The sequence below is a fragment of the Engystomops pustulosus genome, chromosome 4, assembly GCF_040894005.1.
Source record: "Engystomops pustulosus chromosome 4, aEngPut4.maternal, whole genome shotgun sequence".
Lineage (NCBI taxonomy): Eukaryota > Metazoa > Chordata > Amphibia > Anura > Leptodactylidae > Engystomops > Engystomops pustulosus.
In genome coordinates, this window is record NC_092414.1 from 12,185,461 (window position 1) to 12,205,409 (window position 19,949).

The 19,949-nt window shown below is 47.0% G+C and overlaps 2 protein-coding genes across 2 annotated transcripts; both read right to left on the minus strand.

Moving 5' to 3' along the window:
- Positions 1-854: 854 nt before the first annotated feature.
- CYREN (cell cycle regulator of NHEJ) lies at positions 855-3,764 on the minus strand. The gene is made up of 4 exons (XM_072145147.1): positions 3,635-3,764; positions 1,716-1,841; positions 1,487-1,562; positions 855-1,135 (listed from the first exon to the last, which is right to left on the minus strand). The coding sequence occupies exons 2-4, from the start codon at positions 1,835-1,837 to the stop codon at positions 956-958; spliced, it is 378 nt and encodes a 125-aa protein (XP_072001248.1). The 5' UTR covers positions 1,838-1,841; positions 3,635-3,764; the 3' UTR covers positions 855-955.
- Positions 3,765-5,596: 1,832 nt separating this feature from the next.
- WDR91 (WD repeat domain 91) lies at positions 5,597-19,310 on the minus strand. Its single transcript, XM_072145148.1, has 16 exons — positions 19,153-19,310; positions 18,143-18,275; positions 16,866-17,045; positions 16,457-16,664; positions 14,480-14,562; positions 13,899-14,017; positions 12,188-12,371; positions 11,944-12,099; positions 9,344-9,540; positions 9,097-9,247; positions 8,914-9,008; positions 8,683-8,845; positions 7,502-7,610; positions 7,162-7,274; positions 6,802-6,999; positions 5,597-6,521 (listed from the first exon to the last, which is right to left on the minus strand). The coding sequence occupies exons 2-16, from the start codon at positions 18,263-18,265 to the stop codon at positions 6,357-6,359; spliced, it is 2,244 nt and encodes a 747-aa protein (XP_072001249.1). The 5' UTR covers positions 18,266-18,275; positions 19,153-19,310; the 3' UTR covers positions 5,597-6,356.
- Between the last annotated feature and the right edge of the window lie 639 nt (positions 19,311-19,949).

Below are 19,949 nucleotides of genomic sequence, written 5' to 3' on the forward strand. Positions count from 1 at the left end.
GTGTAAATTCTTGTTGATGCGGTGCCTTGCGGTGTCTATAAATCTACTCACTTTAATTCTTACAATTACAGAACTACAGGAGAAATTCCCTGACCTGCACACTGCATTTTTTCCATACATGCAGGCCTCACATTATGCTACAAAGCTTAAGCTTAAAAGCGACTTAAATAACGACTGGAACCCCAGCTGCAGAGCCTGCTTTAATAGGGCCAATGGTCAATACAAACAAATCTCCCTGAGGGCGATGCCACATGTGGCATTTTGAACCCATTTTTGGTCCGTTTTTAAGCAGTCCGTCCAAAAACGCATGCGTTTTTGGACAGACTGCTTAAAAACGGACCGAAAATGCCCCAGCTGGAGGTACATCTGGAGGTACATCTCCGGGAAGTGTGGCCATGGCAGGCATCTATAGGCATTAACCATGGCATTCAGGAGCTGAGAGGGGGTAATAGATGGGTCATCTAGCTGCCACTTAGTCCAGCGGGCAGGCGAGATCTAATAGCCTTAACCCCCTCGCCGGACTATGAGATCTCGCCTGCCCGCTGGACTAAGTAAAGAGTTAATACGATCATTGCATGAGGGCCATGGACCAATAGCAACCAATCACAGAGCAGCTTGCATTCCTCACAGTACTAATTCATAATGACAGCTGTGCTGTGACTGGTTGTTGTTTTACTTTCAGTTTCTCTTCCCTGTTGATGCCCATAGCAACCAATCACAGCTCAGCTTACATTTCTGAGAAGAACTAGAAGAAATTAAAGCTGCACTGTGATTGGCAAAATCTGCCCAATTCGGTCTAATAAGCCCATACACTGAAGCAAACCCTCTGCTGTCAGAAAGCAGAGACCTTGAAGTCTATGAGAAAAAAAGTTTATAAAAGTTGTTGTTTTTTAAAACTACATAATAATAAAACTTTACTTACAGATAAAAAGAGGAAAAACATTGCGACAAATCTTCAGCTGAAGAAAATCTCCCGGACAAATTTTAGGGGGTCGTTATCTGGGTCATCAGACGTTGGGGGGGTAGCAGGGGGTTTCTTGGATTGGGGGGATATGGGGGGCTCTGGGGAGGGGTCCTCCTTGTCCTCCTGTAGTTGGGGTTTGGTTTCCTCCTCGCTGTCTCTCTGTACTTTACTCTAGAAAAGTAATCACAGATGATAGAGACGGCTTCATGGCAGCAGTAGCCCTAGAGGCCGGCCTGTAGCATTACACCGATCCCCCCCCCCCCGCCCTATTCTCTCCACTGTCCAGGCAGGTGTCAGTCCAAACTGCTATTCTAGCTTTATATTCCTCCACCGGTCAGACCAGGATCAACAGGGACACAATGTCACCTAACAGAAAGGGAAGGGACGGGGGGCCACAGCCGCCGCGGGACAAAGGGGGGGGGACAGCAGCCGCGGGACAAGGTGGGGGTGGGGCACGGCAGCCGTGGGAGAATAGGGCACAGCCTTAGGTGCCTTCTGGGAGTTGTAGTCCCCCTCGGTTACCTGGCTCAGTATCTCCAGCGCGCACTCCATCAGCTCCTTCTCATTCATACAATACACCGTTCTCTTCCTGGAAGATCTACATAGACAGAAAACAAAACAAAAATTCAAAAAAATTGAAAAGTAAAATTAAAAATGTCCCCGGGGCGCAGTACAGAACATATGTCCTCCCGCAGTGATATTAGGAGATAACACAAGCCCCCGCTCCGGACAGCGCCCCCTGGTGTCTCACATCTCTGTCCACTTCCTCCTCCTCCTCGTCTCCCCTGTATTCGGTTTCTTGGGGTCTTTTTTGTCATGTGTCATCCAGGAGGGGAGGACGCGCCTCCTCACTGTGGGCTCAGCGTCCTCCATCTCACTGCAACGAAAAGTGGGAATAACTACTGAGCCCATTACCTGTGCCAGTACTATATCCACAGTGTCCCATCATAATACCTCCAAAATATTCCCTGCGTCCCGTCACATGCACAGCCCCCCCATCATGTGCACAGCCCCCTCATTACCACATGCACAGCCCCCCCCCCATCATGTGCACAGCCCCCTCATCACCACATGCACAGCCCCCCCAATCACATGCACAGCCCCCCCCAATAACATGCACAGCCCCCCATATCACATGCACAGCCCCCAATCACATGCACAGCCCCCCCAATACCTTCACAGCCCCCCCAATCACATGCTAAAACCCCCACCCCATATCACATGCACAGCCCCCCCCATCATGTGCACAGCCCCCTCATCACCACATGCACAGCCCCCTCATCACCACATGCACAGCCCCCCCAATCACATGCACAGCCCCCCAATCACATGCACAGCCCCCCAATCACATGCACAGCCCCCAACCACATGCACAGCCCCCCCAATACCTTCACAGCCCCCCCAATCACATGCTAAAACCCCCACCCCATATCACATGCACAGACCCCCCCATCATGTGCACAGCCCCCTCATCACCACATGCACAGCCCCCTCATCACCACATGCACAGCCCCCCCAATCACATGCACAGCCCCCAACCACATGCACAGCCCCCCCAATACCTTCACAGCCCCCCCAATCACATGCTAAAACCCCCACCCCATATCACATGCACAGACCCCCCCCATATCACATGCACAGCCCCCCCCCATATCACATGCACAGCCCCCCCCATATCACATGCACAGCCCCCCCCCATATCACATGCACAGCCCCCCCCATATCACATGCACAGACCCCACCCCCATATCACATGCACAGACCCCTCCCCATATCACATGCACAGCCCCTCCCCATATCACATGCACAGCCCCTCCCCATATCACATGCACAGACCCCCCCATATCACATGCACAGCCCCCCCATATCACATGCACAGACCCCCATATCACATGCACAACCCCCCAGATCTCATGCATAGACCCCCCCATATCACATGCACAGCCCCCCCATATCACATGCACAGCCCCCCCATATCACATGCACAGACCCCCATATCACATGCACAACCCCCCATATCACATGCACAGCCCCCCCATATCACATGCACAGACCCCCATATCACATGCACAGCCCCCCCATATCACATGCACAGCCCCCCCATATCACATGCACAGACCCCCATATCACATGCACAGCCCCCCCATATCACATGCACAGACCCCCATATCACATGCACAGCCCCCCCCATATCACATGCACAGCCCCCCCATATCACATGCACAGCCCCCCCATCACATGCACAGCCCCCCCCATCACATGCACAGCCCCCCCAATCACATGCACAGACCCCCAATCACATGCACAGACCCCACCCCCATATCACATGCACAGACCCCCCCATATCACATGCACAGACCCCCCCATATCACATGCACAGACCCCCCCATATCACAGGCACAGCCCCCCCCATATCACAGGCACAGCCCCCCCCCCATATCACAGGCACAGCCCCCCCCATATCACAGGCACAGCCCCCCCATATCACATGCACAGACCCCCCCCCCCAATCACATGCACAGACCCCACCCCCATATCACATGCACAGACCCCCCCCCCCCATATCACATGCACAGCCCCCCCCCATATCACATGCACAGACCCCTCCATATCACATGCACAGCCCCTCATGCCCGGCGCCCCTTGTACTAGCACTATCGCCCCACTTACCTCTACGCTGCTCATGACCTGCAGCACTGGGCACCTCATTCTCACCCGGTTTCGGGTGACTTCCTCATTCTGCCAGGACTACATTTCCCGACATTCATCTGTCCGGAGGGCGGGGCTGATAGTAACACTGCGCGGGTGGCACTGCAGCAGCAACAAGCAACAGCTGCAATGCATTTATTAGGCAGCAGGTGGCGCTGCTGTAATACTAAAGACACGGGACAGTACAATGGTCTCATGTCTGCTGCAGTTAGACGCTTGGGCAGTAGGTGGCGCTGCTGTCATTGATAAAAATACATGACACTGTGTGATGGTGTCCCTGCTGCTGCAGCTGCCATGCACTGGGTCTCCTTATAGTGGATATGCTGCAGTGTCGGCAGAACAGGGGTCATGGTCAGGTATTAAACTTTGCTTTCAAGATCATCAGTGGCCTATAAATAGCTTCCTAACCAGTGACAGGCCCCTCCATTACTTCAGGGGTACAGGGCACCCTTATTGTCATGAGGTGAGGGGTCGCAGTAGTTATCCCTTATTCTCTGTTACATCATAAAGATCCTTAAGGAGTCACATCCTGCAATTTATTGGTGTAGAGTCTGTGCTACTCCTTCACGCAGATGTCTGTCCTGCAGAACATGACATGCATAACTAAACACAATGCTCCTGAAGCAGACTCTGCAGGAGAAGAGAGGGGGCATCATACACTCCTCAGCACAAGGAAGAACAATGGAAAAATGAAGTCCAGGTATGAAGTTATGCTGTTACATGAGAGCCAGAGAGGGTAGCAGCATCCTGGAAACACACACCTTATATTCAGCATAGGAGAAAATCACACAAGGCAGAGTCTGCAGGGGGAGGGAGGGGGAAATCACACACTCCTCAGCAGAGCGGAGATCCCTCTGGCAAGACCACAGCAACTTGGTAATAATCGCACATCCACTATTACAAGGAAGAAAGCTCATGGCTAGGCAGCATCTGCAAGAGAGGGAGGGGGAATTACACACTCAGCTAGCTTAGCTAGTGACAGCAGCAGCCTAATCACACAAACCCAGGAGACACGCATGACAGACTATGCAGGAGAGGGAGGGGGCCGCAGTGTCCGTTAGCACAATGAGATTCTTCTGGGTAGGTAAAGGCAGCAGCAACATGTTCACAAAGGCCTCAGATCTATCATGTATTATAGGGATGAGAGCTCAGAGATCAGGCAGAATGCGCAGGGGGAGGAAGGGGGAATCATACGCTCCTCATCATCATCATCATGAGGAACTGCCAAGACAAAGCAGTAGAGATCGCTGTAGGAAAGTAAAGGCAGCAGTACCATAAACACACAGTACATAATATAGGGAGGAGAGCTCACATGGCAGACTCTGCAGGGGGAGGGAGGGGGAATAATACTCTCCATAGCATGTGACTGTCATCACAAGAGAAAGGAGATCCCTCATCAGCTACAGCTGGAGAGAACTAGTGAGGACAGCAGCATCCTGGAGACACAGACCTCACATCCAGTATATAATATAGGAGAGCATGTATGGCAGACTCTGCAGGAGAGGGAGGGGGGTTCATACACTCATCAGCACAAGGGAGAATTCCTCTAGGCAGGTTAAAGCAACAGCCTCCTGGACACACATCCCTTACATGCAGCATCTATTACTGGGAGGAGAGCTCAGGCAGACTGTGCAGGAGGAGGGAGGGGGAATCATTCCCTCCCAAGCATCAGTATTGGCACAAGGGAGAAGAGATCTCTATAAGAAAGTTAAGGCAGGCGCATCCATCACACAGATTTCACACCCAGCCTGTATTACTAGGAGAAAGGCAGATATGGCAGAGTCTGCAGGAGAAGGGAGGGGGTAATCACCCAGTTGTCAAAATGATTAAATTTTTTTTTTAAAAGGCTTTTTATATTACACCGAGGTCTCTTAAAGGAACTCTGTAATAAAGACAACGCAGACTCCAGGACTATCCGTATCCCCGCAGCGGGGGAGGGGAACACTATGTGTGGTTTATTGGAGTAATACAAGATTAATACTGATGGTTCGCGGTCAGTGCTGGAATGTCCATTGGCGGCAGCGACGGCGGCCATGATGGCGTCTGCTCCGATCCTGAGATGAGGCACTGATCTTGTGAGAGCAGCTGCTACATATGTATCCCTGGCTTGGTCCCGGCCGTAAAGTCTTTGCAACATCTTCATCGCTCCAGTTATTCTATATATAACGCACGGTGACAACCCTCACTATGGCCCCTATAGGGACTGTCACCACCCCCCACATCCCTATAGAACAAGGCAGCTTCACTAACCTGAATGTCGGCCATATTGGACGTCACCCAGCTTTCCTAGATACAGAAGCAATGCTTATACACTTAATCTTTCAATTACTCTGCTTGCTGTCAGCGAATACAAAAAAAAAACCCCAAAAAAACTCCCATCTGCCTCCACAAGCTAAAAGCTCACGTTACTCCTCACATCTGGAAGTTTGTTACAGTTGCACCAGTTAAAAAAAAAAAATCTCACCTAGGTTGTTTGTTACAATGTATCAGCCAGTATTCTAGTCGGTTTTGAAAACCGAGGCAGTGTCTAGAGAGAATACACTGTAACAACCCCTCAGCGGCGCTCAGAATAAAACATAGACGCTTACATTCACTGACAGCAAGCAGAGATCTTGAATTGGAAATTGCAAAAGTCTTATACAAAGTTCTAGTAATTTTCGTTATCCAAGAATCCGGACCCCGCTTAGGATTTCTGGGCCAGCAGGGTGGTCAGTCGGATTTTGCCATCCATGGAGGCCGTCAGGCAGGTGCCGCACTCCACGGCCGTGCTCCAATCCACCGTGACTACAGGGGCCCGGTGCCCCCCGAGGGAGAGGCAATTTTCCAACGTGCTGCCGTCACTGTTCAGCTGTGGATGACACATGGAAATCAGATCATTACTCTACGCCATACACAAACAACAGTAGAATGACAAACTCGGCTCTGCTACATCTCAAGTTTCCTATGATACACAGTAACATTACAAATCCAGTTCTGCTACGTGCCGGGCAATGTATAATCTGTGGTATCACATGTTAAAGACGCCGTATGAAGGCAACTTTGTATGGAAACCCGACACAACAAACTCAACTCTGCTACATCTCTATGTACACGGCTTCTAGGACAGAGCTCCCCCATCTGGACGTTACCTTGTAAATGACTCCGCCGTTGCTGGAACACGTCAGCATGTAGTTGCCCTCCGAGTCGAAAGCGAAAAGTCGCCCGCGGGGGAACTGCACCTGCTTGTACCCGCTGTAACCCGACAGCATGAAGGGGCCCGTGGCGTCGGGGGGCAGGGAATACTCCGAAACCTTCTGACCGCTCTTGTGAATGTTCCATTGAATAAACTGTAAAAAAAATTAAATTAAAAAATATCTTTATACAGTATTGCGTAGAAATAACACCCCTATTTCTTATTATCAATCATATAAGAGCAAAAGGAGGAGGGGACTACGACTACGCCATGCGGGATGGGAGGGGGGCGTCTGGTCCTATGAGATGCCGCTTACCTTCCCGTCTTCTCCGATGCTGTACACTGCGTTCTCGTCGTAGCTGAAATCGACAGAGTAGACCTCCCCCTTGTGCGCCTCCCAGCTCATCGCACACTGGTGCTGCTGCATGTCTGAGGGGAGAAGAGACCGTCACTGTATATCCTGTATATATATATCTATAAGGGGCACGACGCCCATGAATAAAAGGAGGTAATAAAGAGTACAAAAAGAATATAAAAGACCAATACAATACTCCATCATCTCAAGGTCGCTTTAATTTGGGTAAGGGGCGTGGCTTTGGTAAGAGGGCGGGGCTAAGCTTAAAACATACAAGAAAGATTCTTTAATAGGTCTTTACCAAACAGCCGGATGACACCGTCTGCAGCTCCTGTGACCAGAAGATTACCATTGTGATTGAAAGACGTGCAGTTCACAGCGATTGGTACAGGCTCCAGGGAGAACTGCAGCTGGGGAGGAAGAAAAAAAATGGAGATGCAGAATAGTGAGTGCAGCTCTGGGGTATAATACAGGATGTAACTCAGGATCAGTACAGGATAAGTAATGTCATGTATGTACACAGTGACTGCACCAGCAGCAGAATAGTGAGTGCAGCTCTGGGGTATAATACAGGATGTAACTCAGGATCAGTACAGGATAAGTAATGTCATGTATGTACACAGTGACTGCACCAGCAGCAGAATAGTGAGTGCAGCTCTGGAGTATAATACAGGATGTAACTCAGGATCAGTACAGGATAAGTAATGTCATGTATGTACACAGTGACTGCACCAGCAGCAGAATAGTGAGTGCAGCTCTGGAGTATAATACAGGATGTAACTCAGGATCAGTACAGGATAAGTAATGTCATGTATGTACACAGTGACTGCACCAGCAGCAGAATAGTGAGTGCAGCTCTGGAGTATAATACAGGATGTAACTCAGGGTCAGTACAGGATAAGTAATGTCATGTATGTACACAGTGACTGCACCAGCAGCAGAATAGTGAGTGCAGCTCTGGGGTATAATACAGGATGTAACTCAGGATCAGTACAGGATAAGTAATGTCATGTATGTACACAGTGACTGCACCAGCAGCAGAATAGTGAGTGCAGCTCTGGAGTATAATACAGGATGTAACTCAGGATCAGTACAGGATAAGTAATGTCATGTATGTACACAGTGACTGCACCAGCAGCGGAATAGTGAGTGCAGCTCTGGAGTATAATACAGGATGTAACTCAGGATCAGTACAGGATAAGTAATGTCATGTATGTACACAGTGACTGCACCAGCAGCAGAATAGTGAGTGCAGCTCTGGGGTATAATACAGGATGTAACTCAGGATCAGTACAGGATAAGTAATGTCATGTATGTACACAGTGACTGCACCAGCAGCAGAATAGTGAGTGCAGCTCTGGGGTATAATACAGGATGTAACTCAGGATCAGTACAGGATAAGTAATGTCATGTATGTACACAGTGACTGCACCAGCAGCAGAATAGTGAGTGCAGCTCTGGAGTATGATGCAGCCTCCTCACCTGCTGTTTCATGGTCTTGGTGTCCCATAGCAGTAGTCTTCCAGGCACTTGGTTGCCCCCGTTCTCCGTTCCCCCGGGGGTGGATGGATCGGTGGGTGAGGGGGTAGCTGCGGCTGAGCACACGAATGAGGTGCCGCTGGGGTTACAGGCCAGTGAGAGGATCCTGGAAGCAGAGGGGTGCTCAGTGTGACCCGTTACCCCTGGGTGCCCCCCTATGTACCCTGCACTCACCGGGGGAGGTCGTCACAGATCCCGATCTCACACAGGTTCTTCTTGGCTTCGGTGTCGTAGAGGCGCACGGTGCCCACCTCACTCCCCAGTAGGAGCTGCTCCAGTAGGAGGGAGGCGGAGACAATGAGTGGGAGGATCCTGATAGACGTGCCCCCATATAGTTACCCCCCTCCGGTCACTCACCAGTCTGTCCCTCTTCGTGGCCCACTCCAGGGACAGGAGGGCGGACTTGGAGATGGCCGAGGCCTTGGTCTGCATGATGCCATCAATGGACCAGACCTTGATGACGCCGTCCACGTCCAAGCTGGCGACACGCCGGCCAGAGCAGTCCACCCTGGAAGCCGTGTGTTTTGTTACAATGTATCAGTGTATCTGAACACATAGTAGCAAACCCTCAGCTCTGAGCAGGAGGCGAGGCCCTGGGGGTTACCTGCAGTGCATGATGGAGGAGTGGTGCTCCCCGTACTCGTCTTGGCTGAGCACTATGAACGGCTGCTCCGGCTTCTCCCCTCCTCCTGACGAGTTTCCCTTCACCCCCTTCATGATGGCGTCCACGGGGTCCTGCTGCGGCTCGGGGCGAGGCTCGGCCTCCGGCTCTATGGCCTCGGGCTTCTTCTCTAGGCTTTGCTAGAATGGAAAATTGTATAAACTCAACCAACCAAACTACAAACCCTCTAAATGTCCATTAAGTCATCAAGTTCCTTCAGGTTTTCTCTCATGCTGCCCCTTAACTCTGGAATTTACTACCTTGTCTCAGACCTGCCCAACTCTGAAAACTCATCAAGACTAACCAAAGCGCTATCATCTTTACATCACTTCTTTGCACTGGATGGTCTATGGCTGCCATCATCATCTTTCCCTACCGACCATATATGATACCACCGCTGTTCACATTGACTACATCCCACGGACTCTGTCCAGCATCCTACAGCCTCCTATAGCCTCACTGTTACCTGTCTCCTCCGACTTCTCTCTCAATTCACGGTTACATTTTTGCATTTTAGGTTTCTCTTATGCTGCCCCTAATCTCTGGAATGCTCTTCTTCATCTTGGACCTTCCCAACTTCATAAACTCTACAAAACTTACCCATTCCCTCATGTCCAACCACAGCTTTTCCATCATGACGTTTGACAATCTACTTCAAGCAACAATTACCCCCTCAGGAAGTCTAGATACAACTGTTACCCCCTCAGGAAGTCTAGATACAACTGTTACCCCCTCAGGAAGTCTAGATACAACTGTTACCCCCTCAGGAAGTCTAGATACAACTGTTACCCCCTCAGGAAGTCTAGATACAACTGTTACCCCCTCAGGAAGTCTAGATACAACTGTTACCCCCTCAGGAAGTCTAGATACAACTGTTACCCCCTCAGGAAGTCTAGATACAACTGTTACCCCCTCAGGAAGTCTAGATACAACTGTTACCCCCTCAGGAAGTCTAGATACAACTGTTACCCCCTCAGGAAGTCTAGATACAACTGTTACCCCCTCAGGAAGTCTAGATACAACTGTTACCCCCTCGGGAAGTCTAGATACAACTGTTACCCCCTCAGGAAGTCTAGATACAACTGTTACCCCCTCGGGAAGTCTAGATACAACTGTTACCCCCTCGGGAAGTCTAGATACAACTGTTACCCCCTCGGGAAGTCTAGATACAACTATTACCCCCTCGGGAAGTCTAGATACAACTATTACCCCCTCGGGAAGTCTAGATACAACTGTTACCCCCTCAGGAAGTCTAGATACAACTGTTACCCCCTCGGGAAGTCTAGATACAACTGTTACCCCCTCAGGAAGTCTAGATACAACTGTTACCCCCTCAGGAAGTCTAGATACAACTGTTACCCCCTCAGGAAGTCTAGATACAACTATTACCCCCTCGGGAAGTCTAGATACAACTGTTACCCCCTCGGGAAGTCTAGATACAACTGTTACCCCCTCGGGAAGTCTAGATACAACTGTTACCCCCTCGGGAAGTCTAGATACAACTGTTACCCCCTCGGGAAGTCTAGATACAACTGTTACCCCCTCAGGAAGTCTAGATACAACTGTTACCCCCTCAGGAAGTCTAGATACAACTATTACCCCCTCAGGAAGTCTAGATACAACTGTTACCCCCTCAGGAAGTCTACATACAACTATTACCCCCTCAGGAAGTCTACATACAACTGTTACCCCCTCAGGAAGTCTACATACAACTGTTACCCCCTCAGGAAGTATAAATACAACTGTTACCCCCTCAGGAAGTCTACATACAACTGTTACCCCCTCAGGAAGTCTACATACAACTGTTACCCCCTCAGGAAGTCTACATACAACTGTTACCCCCTCAGGAAGTCTACATACAACTATTACCCCCTCAGGAAGTCTACATACAACTGTTACCCCCTCAGGAAGTATAAATACAACTGTTACCCCCTCAGGAAGTATAAATACAACTGTTACCCCCTCAGGAAGTATAAATACAACTGTTACCCCCTCAGGAAGTATAAATACAACTGTTACCCCCTCAGGAAGTCTACATACAACTGTTACCCCCTCAGGAAGTCTACATACAACTGTTACCCCCTCAGGAAGTCTACATACAACTGTTACCCCCTCAGGAAGTATAAATACAACTATTACCCCCTCAGGAAGTCTACATACAACTGTTACCCCCTCAGGAAGTATAAATACAACTGTTACCCCCTCAGGAAGTCTAGATACAACTGTTACCCCCTCAGGAAGTATAAATACAACTGTTAACCCCTCAGGAAGTAAAAATACAACTGTTACCCCCTCAGGAAGTATAAATACAACTGTTACCCCTCCCAATCTCCAGGTCTTCTTTCCAATGTCATTCCTTAGGTTTACATCTTTCTGATTTTCTCTCGTGCTGCCCCTTTCCCCTGGAATGGTCTCCCTCATCTCACACCTGCCGAAAAAGTCTTACCCAATTGCTAATGTCTCTCCAAAAATTCCACCATGAAGCTAAAATGTACCCAAAATTCTACCCACCAGCTTAGTCTCCCTGCCCCTCTGTTGCTCACCTGTGATTGGGTCTTTGAGAACAGCTCCTTCCTCTCCTGCTGGCGCCGCTGCCTCTGCTGCACCATCCCGGGGTCCGAGGCCGCGGGGACCCCAAGGACATTAGGCAGAGGCTTCACTTCCTTGGTCACAGTAAGGATTTCTTTAGTTTTTTGGGGCTAAAAAAAGAAGTTGGATACAATCTATTGTTCTCTGTTATCAGCCACATCCACCTATATAGAGACAGCACTATATATATAACTCTACCTGAGTGTTCCCCGCTTCCTTCTTTAGGGGGAGACCCGCAGCGCTCTGTGTAGGAGATGAAATGGTCGAGGGAGGGGGTTTCGTTGCTACTTTTTTGCTCTGCGGGAGTAAAGATGAGAGGAACCCGGTGGTCTTCTGAGACTGGACCGCCGAGCCCGAGCTCCTCTGATTGCATATCATAGTCCTGTGAAGGCACATACCATTACTGTATCATACATAGGGGGCAGTATTATAGTAGTTATATTCTTGTACATAGGGGGCAGTATTATAGTAGTTATATTCTTGTACATAGGGGGCAGTATTATAGTAGTTATATTCTTGTACATAGGGGGCAGTATTATAGTAGTTATATTCTTGTACATAGGGGGCAGTATTATAGTAGTTATATTCTTGTACATAGGGGGCAGTATTATAGTAGTTATAGTCTTGTACACAGGGGGCAGTATTATAGTAGTTATATTCTTGTACATAGGGGGCAGTATTATAGTAGTTATATTCTTGTACATAGGGGGCAGTATTATAGTAGTTATATTCTTGTACATAGGGGGCAGTATTATAGTAGTTATATTCCTGTACATAGGGGGCAGTATTATAGTAGTTATATTCTTGTACATAGGAGGCAGTATTATAGTAGTTATATTCTTGTACATAGGGGGCAGTATTATAGTAGTTATATTCCTGTACATAGGGGGCAGTATTATAGTAGTTATATTCTTGTACATAGGAGGCAGTATTATAGTAGTTATATTCCTGTACATAGGGGGCAGTATTATAGTAGTTATATTCCTGTACATAGGGGGCAGTATTATAGTAGTTATATTCCTGTACATAGGGGGCAGTATTATAGTATTTATATTCTTGTACATAGGGGGCAGTATTATAGTATTTATATTCTTGTACATAGGAGGCAGTATTATAGTAGTTATATTCTTGTACATAGGGGGCAGTATTATAGTAGTTATATTCCTGTACATAGGGGGCAGTATTATAGTAGTTATATTCCTGTACATAGGGGGCAGTATTATAGTAGTTATATTCTTGTACATAGGGGGCAGTATTATAGTAGTTATATTCTTGTACATAGGGGGCAGTATTATAGTAGATATATTCCTGTACATAGGGGCAGTATTATAGTAGTTATATTCTTGTACATAGGGAGCAGTATTATAGTAGTTATATTCCTGTACATAGAGGGCAGTATTATAGTAGTTATATTCCTGTACATAGGGGGCAGTATTATAGTAGTTATATTCCTGTACATAGGGGGCAGTATTATAGTAGTTATATTCTTGTACATAGGGGGCAGTATTATAGTAGTTATATTCTTGTACATAGGGGGCAGTATTATAGTAGTTATATTCCTGTACATAGGGGGCAGTATTATAGTAGTTATATTCTTGTACATAGGGGGCAGTATTATAGTAGTTATATTCTTGTACATAGGGGGCAGTATTATAGTAGTTATATTCTTGTACATAGGGGGCAGTATTATAGTAGTTATATTCTTGTACATAGGGAGCAGTATTATAGTAGTTATATTCTTGTACATAGGGAGCAGTATTATAGTAGTTATATTCCTGTACATAGAGGGCAGTATTATAGCAGTTATATTCCTGTACATAGGGGGCAGTATTATAGTAGTTATATTCCTGTACATAGGGGGCAGTATTATAGTAGATATAAATATAGTAAAATGATTGATATCACTCACAGCTCGGAGTCCCCCAGTCGATCCATGTTGGAGACATAGTGCGGTAGTTTATGGTGAACCATAGGACCATCATCACCTTCTTTCTTCATCCTGTGCGCCTCCGCCTGTAGAGCAAACAGCTGAGGAACCAACATTTGCTTATGTTACAAATATGGAAATTAAATGATGTAATAATAAAGTGATGAATAAATCCAAGATAATAAATTTAGACACAGAAATATCTAAATTCTAAATGTCTGCCTTAAAGTTAGTAGGTCTCATCTTCTCTCTGAGGAACCACAAATTACTGATGGGGGTCTTTAATTTGAAATTATACTGCAGATAACAGCAGGGTCTTCACCATCCAGAATCCAAGGCAACAACCTAAAGTGCATTACTGGATGTGGCCAGCAGGGGTCAGTGATGAGACCTTGTGTGATTGGGTGGATGCAAAATTAAGGAAATCTGAAAGAACAAACACTTTTCTTTTTATATTCATCTAAACTTCTGACCAAAACTTCAAACATTTTAAGTATTTTCAAGATTTGTATCTTGTCTGTCCTCTAAATCGTGACCAATCCAATTACAAAAGTGGCGCCAACCTTCTGCCTCAGAGCCTCATTCTCCTCCTGTATGTGGAAGATCCTCTGCCACTCAGCATCAAAGTTGAGGATTGTTGGAGTAGGTGAGACTAATGTTAAGGAGAAGAATTTACATACATGACATTACTGTATTATACCCCAGAGCTGCACTCACTATTCTGCTGCTGGTGCAGTCACTGTGTACATACATGACATTACTTATCCTGTACTGATCCTGAGTTACATCCTGTATTATACTCCAGAGCTGCACTCACTATTCTGCTGCTGGTGCAGTCACTGTGTACATACATGACATTACTTACCCTGTACTGATCCTGAGTTACATCCTGTATTATACTCCAGAGCTGCACTCACTATTCTGCTGCTGGTGCAGTCACTGTGTACATACATGACATTACTTATCCTGTACTGATCCTGAGTTACATCCTGTATTATACTCCAGAGCTGCACTCACTATTCTGCTGCTGATGCAGTCACTGTGTACATACATGACATTACTTATCCTGTACTGATCCTGAGTTACATCCTGTATTATACTCCAGAGCTGCACTCACTATTCTGCTGCTGGTGCAGTCACTGTGTACATACATGACATTACTTATCCTGTACTGATCCTGAGTTACATCCTGTATTATACCCCAGAGCTGTACTCACTATTCTGCTGCTGGTGCAGTCACTGTGTACATACATGACATTACTTATCCTGTACTGATCCTGAGTTACATCCTGTATTATACCCCAGAGCTGCACTCACTATTCTGCTGCTGGTGCAGTCACTGTGTACATACATGACATTACTTATCCTGTACTGATCCTGAGTTACATCCTGTATTATACCCCAGAGCTGCACTCACTATTCTGCTGCTGGTGCAGTCACTGTGTACATACATGACATTACTTATCCTGTACTGATCCTGAGTTACATCCTGTATTATACCCCAGAGCTGCACTCACTATTCTGCTGCTGGTGCAGTCACTGTGTACATACATGACATTACTTATCCTGTACTGATCCTGAGTTACATCCTGTATTATACTCCAGAGCTGCACTCACTATTCTGCTGCTGGTGCAGTCACTGTGTACATACATGACATTACTTACCCTGTACTGATCCTGAGTTACATCCTGTATTATACTCCAGAGCTGCACTCACTATTCTGCTGCTGGTGCAGTCACTGTGTACATACATGACATTACTTACCCTGTACTGATCCTGAGTTACATCCTGTATTATACTCCAGAGCTGCACTCACTATTCTGCTGCTGGTGCAGTCACTGTGTACATACATGACATTACTTATCCTGTACTGATCCTGAGTTACATCCTGTATTATACTCCAGAGCTGCACTCACTATTCTGCTGCTGATGCAGTCACTGTGTACATACATGACATTACTTATCCTGTACTGATCCTGAGTTACATCCTGTATTATACTCCAGAGCTGCACTCACTATTCTGCTGCTGGTGCAGTCACTGTGTACATACATGACATTACTTATCCTGTACTGATCCTGAGTTACATCCTGTATTATACCCCAGAGCTGTACTCACTATTCTGCTGCTGGTGCAGTCACTGTGTACATACATGACATTACTTATCCTGTACTGATCCTGAGTTACATCCTGTATTATACCCCAGAGCTGCACTCACTATTCTGCTGCTGGTGCAGTCACTGTGTACATACATGACATTACTTATCCTGTACTGATCCTGAGTTACATCCTGTATTATACCCCAGAGCTGCACTCACTATTCTGCTGCTGGTGCAGTCACTGTGTACATACATGACATTACTTATCCTGTACTGATCCTGAGTTACATCCTGTATTATACCCCAGAGCTGCACTCACTATTCTGCTGCTGGTGCAGTCACTGTGTACATACATGACATTACTTATCCTGTACTGATCCTGAGTTACATCCTGTATTATACCCCAGAGCTGCACTCACTATTCTGCAGTGGTAAAGGATATGCATGCACTGGAAGAGGACGCTGAGGAAGTTGTGCAGGGACACGGTGAAGGTGTCCGCCCATTGCCGGGAGAAGTAGGTGGAGAACGTCGGGTTGACATCGGGTGCAGGAAGAAACGGAAGCGCAAACCACTCCTTCCACTCAGTCTGGTTCTGCAGCTCCGGCGCCTGTTTCTGGAAGAAGTCATGTGCTCGGTCCGGCCGGCTGCTCTGTAAAACAAAGGGAGCACACAGTGAGTCCAGTGCTGACACCGAGTGGCCCAACTGATGATAACACAAACTGGATTTAAAAGAAAATCTCGCTTTATGGCCTGCTGCAAACTTTAAGTAAATTTTTTCTATAGCCTATTTTTTAGGATATTTCCGTGTCCCTTATGTGGGCATCACATATAACACCAAGCACACACCTACCTGTATGGTGTAGACCAGATAGTAGCGGAACAAACTGGTCTTCAGCTTGTTCACCGTGGGCCTGTAGACGTCTTCCAACCGGCTGAAAAGTCTCCGCTCCAGGTAACCCCAATAATCCAGGAGCCCGTTCAGGTCATAACCCTGGATGAACTGCAGCAGCTGCTCCACGATCCGGTCCACCTAAAAAAAAAAAAATTAATAAAAATTATATTTTATATAAATATATATAATATTTTTTTATTATTAATTATTCTAATAAATTATTTATATTTTATCATAAATTATTTAATTAATATTAAACCAAAAAAAAATTTTTGTTGCTACAATTACATCCGGAGACTCGCATCCCTGCTCCTTTCATCCACCGTACTTTACACTGCAGCTCAGTCAGGTGATTTCTCTTGGCCAATCAGAATGTAGAATCATTGTAGGAGGAAAGAGATAAAGGCGAGGTCACTCAAGTCCATATTTAAAGGGATTCTACACTGCTGGATAGGAGTGATCCTAACAATCAGGTGATCGCAGTGATCGTCTGTAATTGGGAGGTGCTTGATTTCCCTACAGTGACACCACAGGCGGAATGAAGTATTACAGGCCACACATTCATATCAATGGGTTGTGTGTCAACTAAAGGAGAGTCCAGCTCCTCCAGGGTAACAGTCACTGATGTTTTGCTAAGGGGGTCCCGACCAAATAAAGCTCCCATCAGAATCCATCCTTATAAACCAAGGACATTACTCATAGATCCAGGCATCGGGACCGTGGGATCTTCTTACATTTCTTATCCATTGTCTCTTTCCTTCTAATATCAACGTTTATAATTAGTCTAATGAGCTAGACGGGCTCCCGGGGGTGTTACCAGAGCCCCTCCGTGCTGTAGTGTCTCAGGCTGTTACACTGTGCCCCCCTCCACTTGATATAATCTCACACAGTGGGGTAGCAGCAGTGCTCTTGCACAGTGTAACAGCCTGTGAAGCTGCAGCACCGAAGGGCTCTGGTAACAATATCAAAGCCCTTCTATCTCATTAGCATAATTTTAACAGTTGATTTTAGAATGAAGGAGGCCATGGATAACCAATATAAGAAGATTATCACAGTCGTGGTGCCTGGATCTATGAGTAATTGTCCCTGGTCTATCATGAGGGATTATGGTGGCAGATTTCCTTTAAGTGTTCCTTTCCTGAGATTCTGCAGAAAAAATGTAGTAAAACCGGCAACAAAAAATAACACAAGAATATAAATAAAAACTTGCACCACCCGAGCAGAGCATGACTCACCCGGAAGCCCTTCTCCTTATCTGCCTTTATATCCGCCTCAAAGTGCTTCAAGGTGATGGTGAAGCCCCTGAAGGTCAGGTACTCCCGCACCAGGTCATCGGTGCGCTCCACCGCCGACGTCATCCCCAACGTCCTGCAGAACAAAAACCATCATAACTGAAGGGAACCCGTCAGCAGATATCACCCCATTACACTACTATTCGCTCAGGTCCAAGATGAAATGTCCTTTCTAGAACTTTATTTGAAATCTCCTCCATTTACCTATAAAAATTCCCCTCCAAAGCCATGTGACAACGAGCAGAGACGAGTCAATTTTTAAGTTAGACGAGTCAAATTTAGTCGTTGCAGTGGGAAAAGTCACTTCAGCCGTCTCTATCTTCTGTTCTATAGCACCTAGAAATGTATTGTCGATGTCACATTAAAGATAAGAATCTCGTCTTTCAGAGATCACATGACAGACCCGTACTGTGAGACCCAGAACTTGAGATACAGACAGTTAAATTAGTTGGAAACAAATTCAGATCAGCTTTACCTGCCTGCATCTCCGAACCACAGCTGATGCTGTTTCCAACTACTAATATACCGTAACTGTTTGCAGATCACAGAAACACAAGTCTGAATGCTGAAAGATGAGATTTTTATCTTTGATACGACACCAGCAGCAAGTTTCTAGGTGCTACAGAACACAAAAGAGCAGAGTCTGCAGTCACACTCACCTTGCAGTCTTAAAACTTGACTCATCTCTGGTAAAATCTGACTCTTCTCTGCTCATTTACTACCTGGTGACAGTCACTTTGAGGGGGTCAGATGGTTTTACAGCAGTTCTCTCACTTTACTGTAGAATATTCTGCATATAACGGTTACATTACAGAGTATAACACATCACCCCCCGTTATGTACAGGGCACAGTATATAATAATACTATAGGGCACACTATAATAATGTACATTACAGGCTCCTATACGGCAGTATATACTGTATACATTCCGCTGTATACCTCCCGCACTTACCTCTGTGCGGCTGTCACTACTCCGGGCGGCCGGTCACATGACAGAGGCCGGAAGCGCCGGTCACGTGGGGATGTGGAAGTCCCCCATACACTGAGCGGAGGCGCCGGCACCGCGGAGCATGCCGGGAGAAGAGCGAGGCTAAGCCCCGCCTCCTGCACTAACCGCTACACAGACTATAACCCGAGCTCAGCCCTAACCCTCCGCCTGCATATACAGGGAGCCCAGCGCTGTGCCCGGCAGCACTATATGTCACGTGATGTGTATATACAGAGAGAGGACCGTGTATACAGGGAGCCCAGCGCTGTGCCCAGCCGCACTATATGTCACGTGATGTGTATATACAGAGAGAGAGAATCATGTATACAGGGAGCCCAGCGCTGTGCCCAGCCGCACTATATGTCACGTGATGTGTATATACAGAGAGAGAGAATCATGTATACAGGGAGCCCAGCGCTGTGCCCAGCCGCACTATATGTCACGTGATGTGTATATACAGAGAGAGAGAATCATGTATACAGGGAGCCCAGCGCTGTGCCCAGCTGCACTATATGTCACGTGATGTGTATATACAGAGAGAGGACCGTGTATACAGGGAGCCCAGCGCTGTGCCCAACCGCACTATATGTCACGTGATGTGTATATACAGAGAGAATCATGTGTACAGGGAGCCCAGCGCTGTGCCCGGCAGCACTATATGTCACGTGATGTGTATATACAGAGAGAGGACTGTGTATACAGGGAGCCCAGCGCTGTGCCCAGCCGCACTATATGTAATATGATGTGTATATACAGAGAGA

Coding starts and splice junctions, on each gene's coding strand:
- CYREN (XM_072145147.1), bottom strand. CDS start 1,837: ATGGAGGACGCTGAGCCCACAGTGAGGAGGCGCGTCCTCCCCTCCTGG. Junction 1,563..1,715: donor AGGAGGAAGTGGACAGAGAT/GTGAGACACCAG, acceptor CTGTCTATGTAG/ATCTTCCAGGAAGAGAACGG. Junction 1,136..1,486: donor CGCTGGAGATACTGAGCCAG/GTAACCGAGGGG, acceptor TTACTTTTCTAG/AGTAAAGTACAGAGAGACAG.
- WDR91 (XM_072145148.1), bottom strand. CDS start 18,265: ATGACGTCGGCGGTGGAGCGCACCGATGACCTGGTGCGGGAGTACCTG. Junction 17,046..18,142: donor ATAAGGAGAAGGGCTTCCGG/GTGAGTCATGCT, acceptor TTTTTTTTTTAG/GTGGACCGGATCGTGGAGCA. Junction 7,611..8,682: donor CCAAGACCATGAAACAGCAG/GTGAGGAGGCTG, acceptor CTTCCTCCCCAG/CTGCAGTTCTCCCTGGAGCC.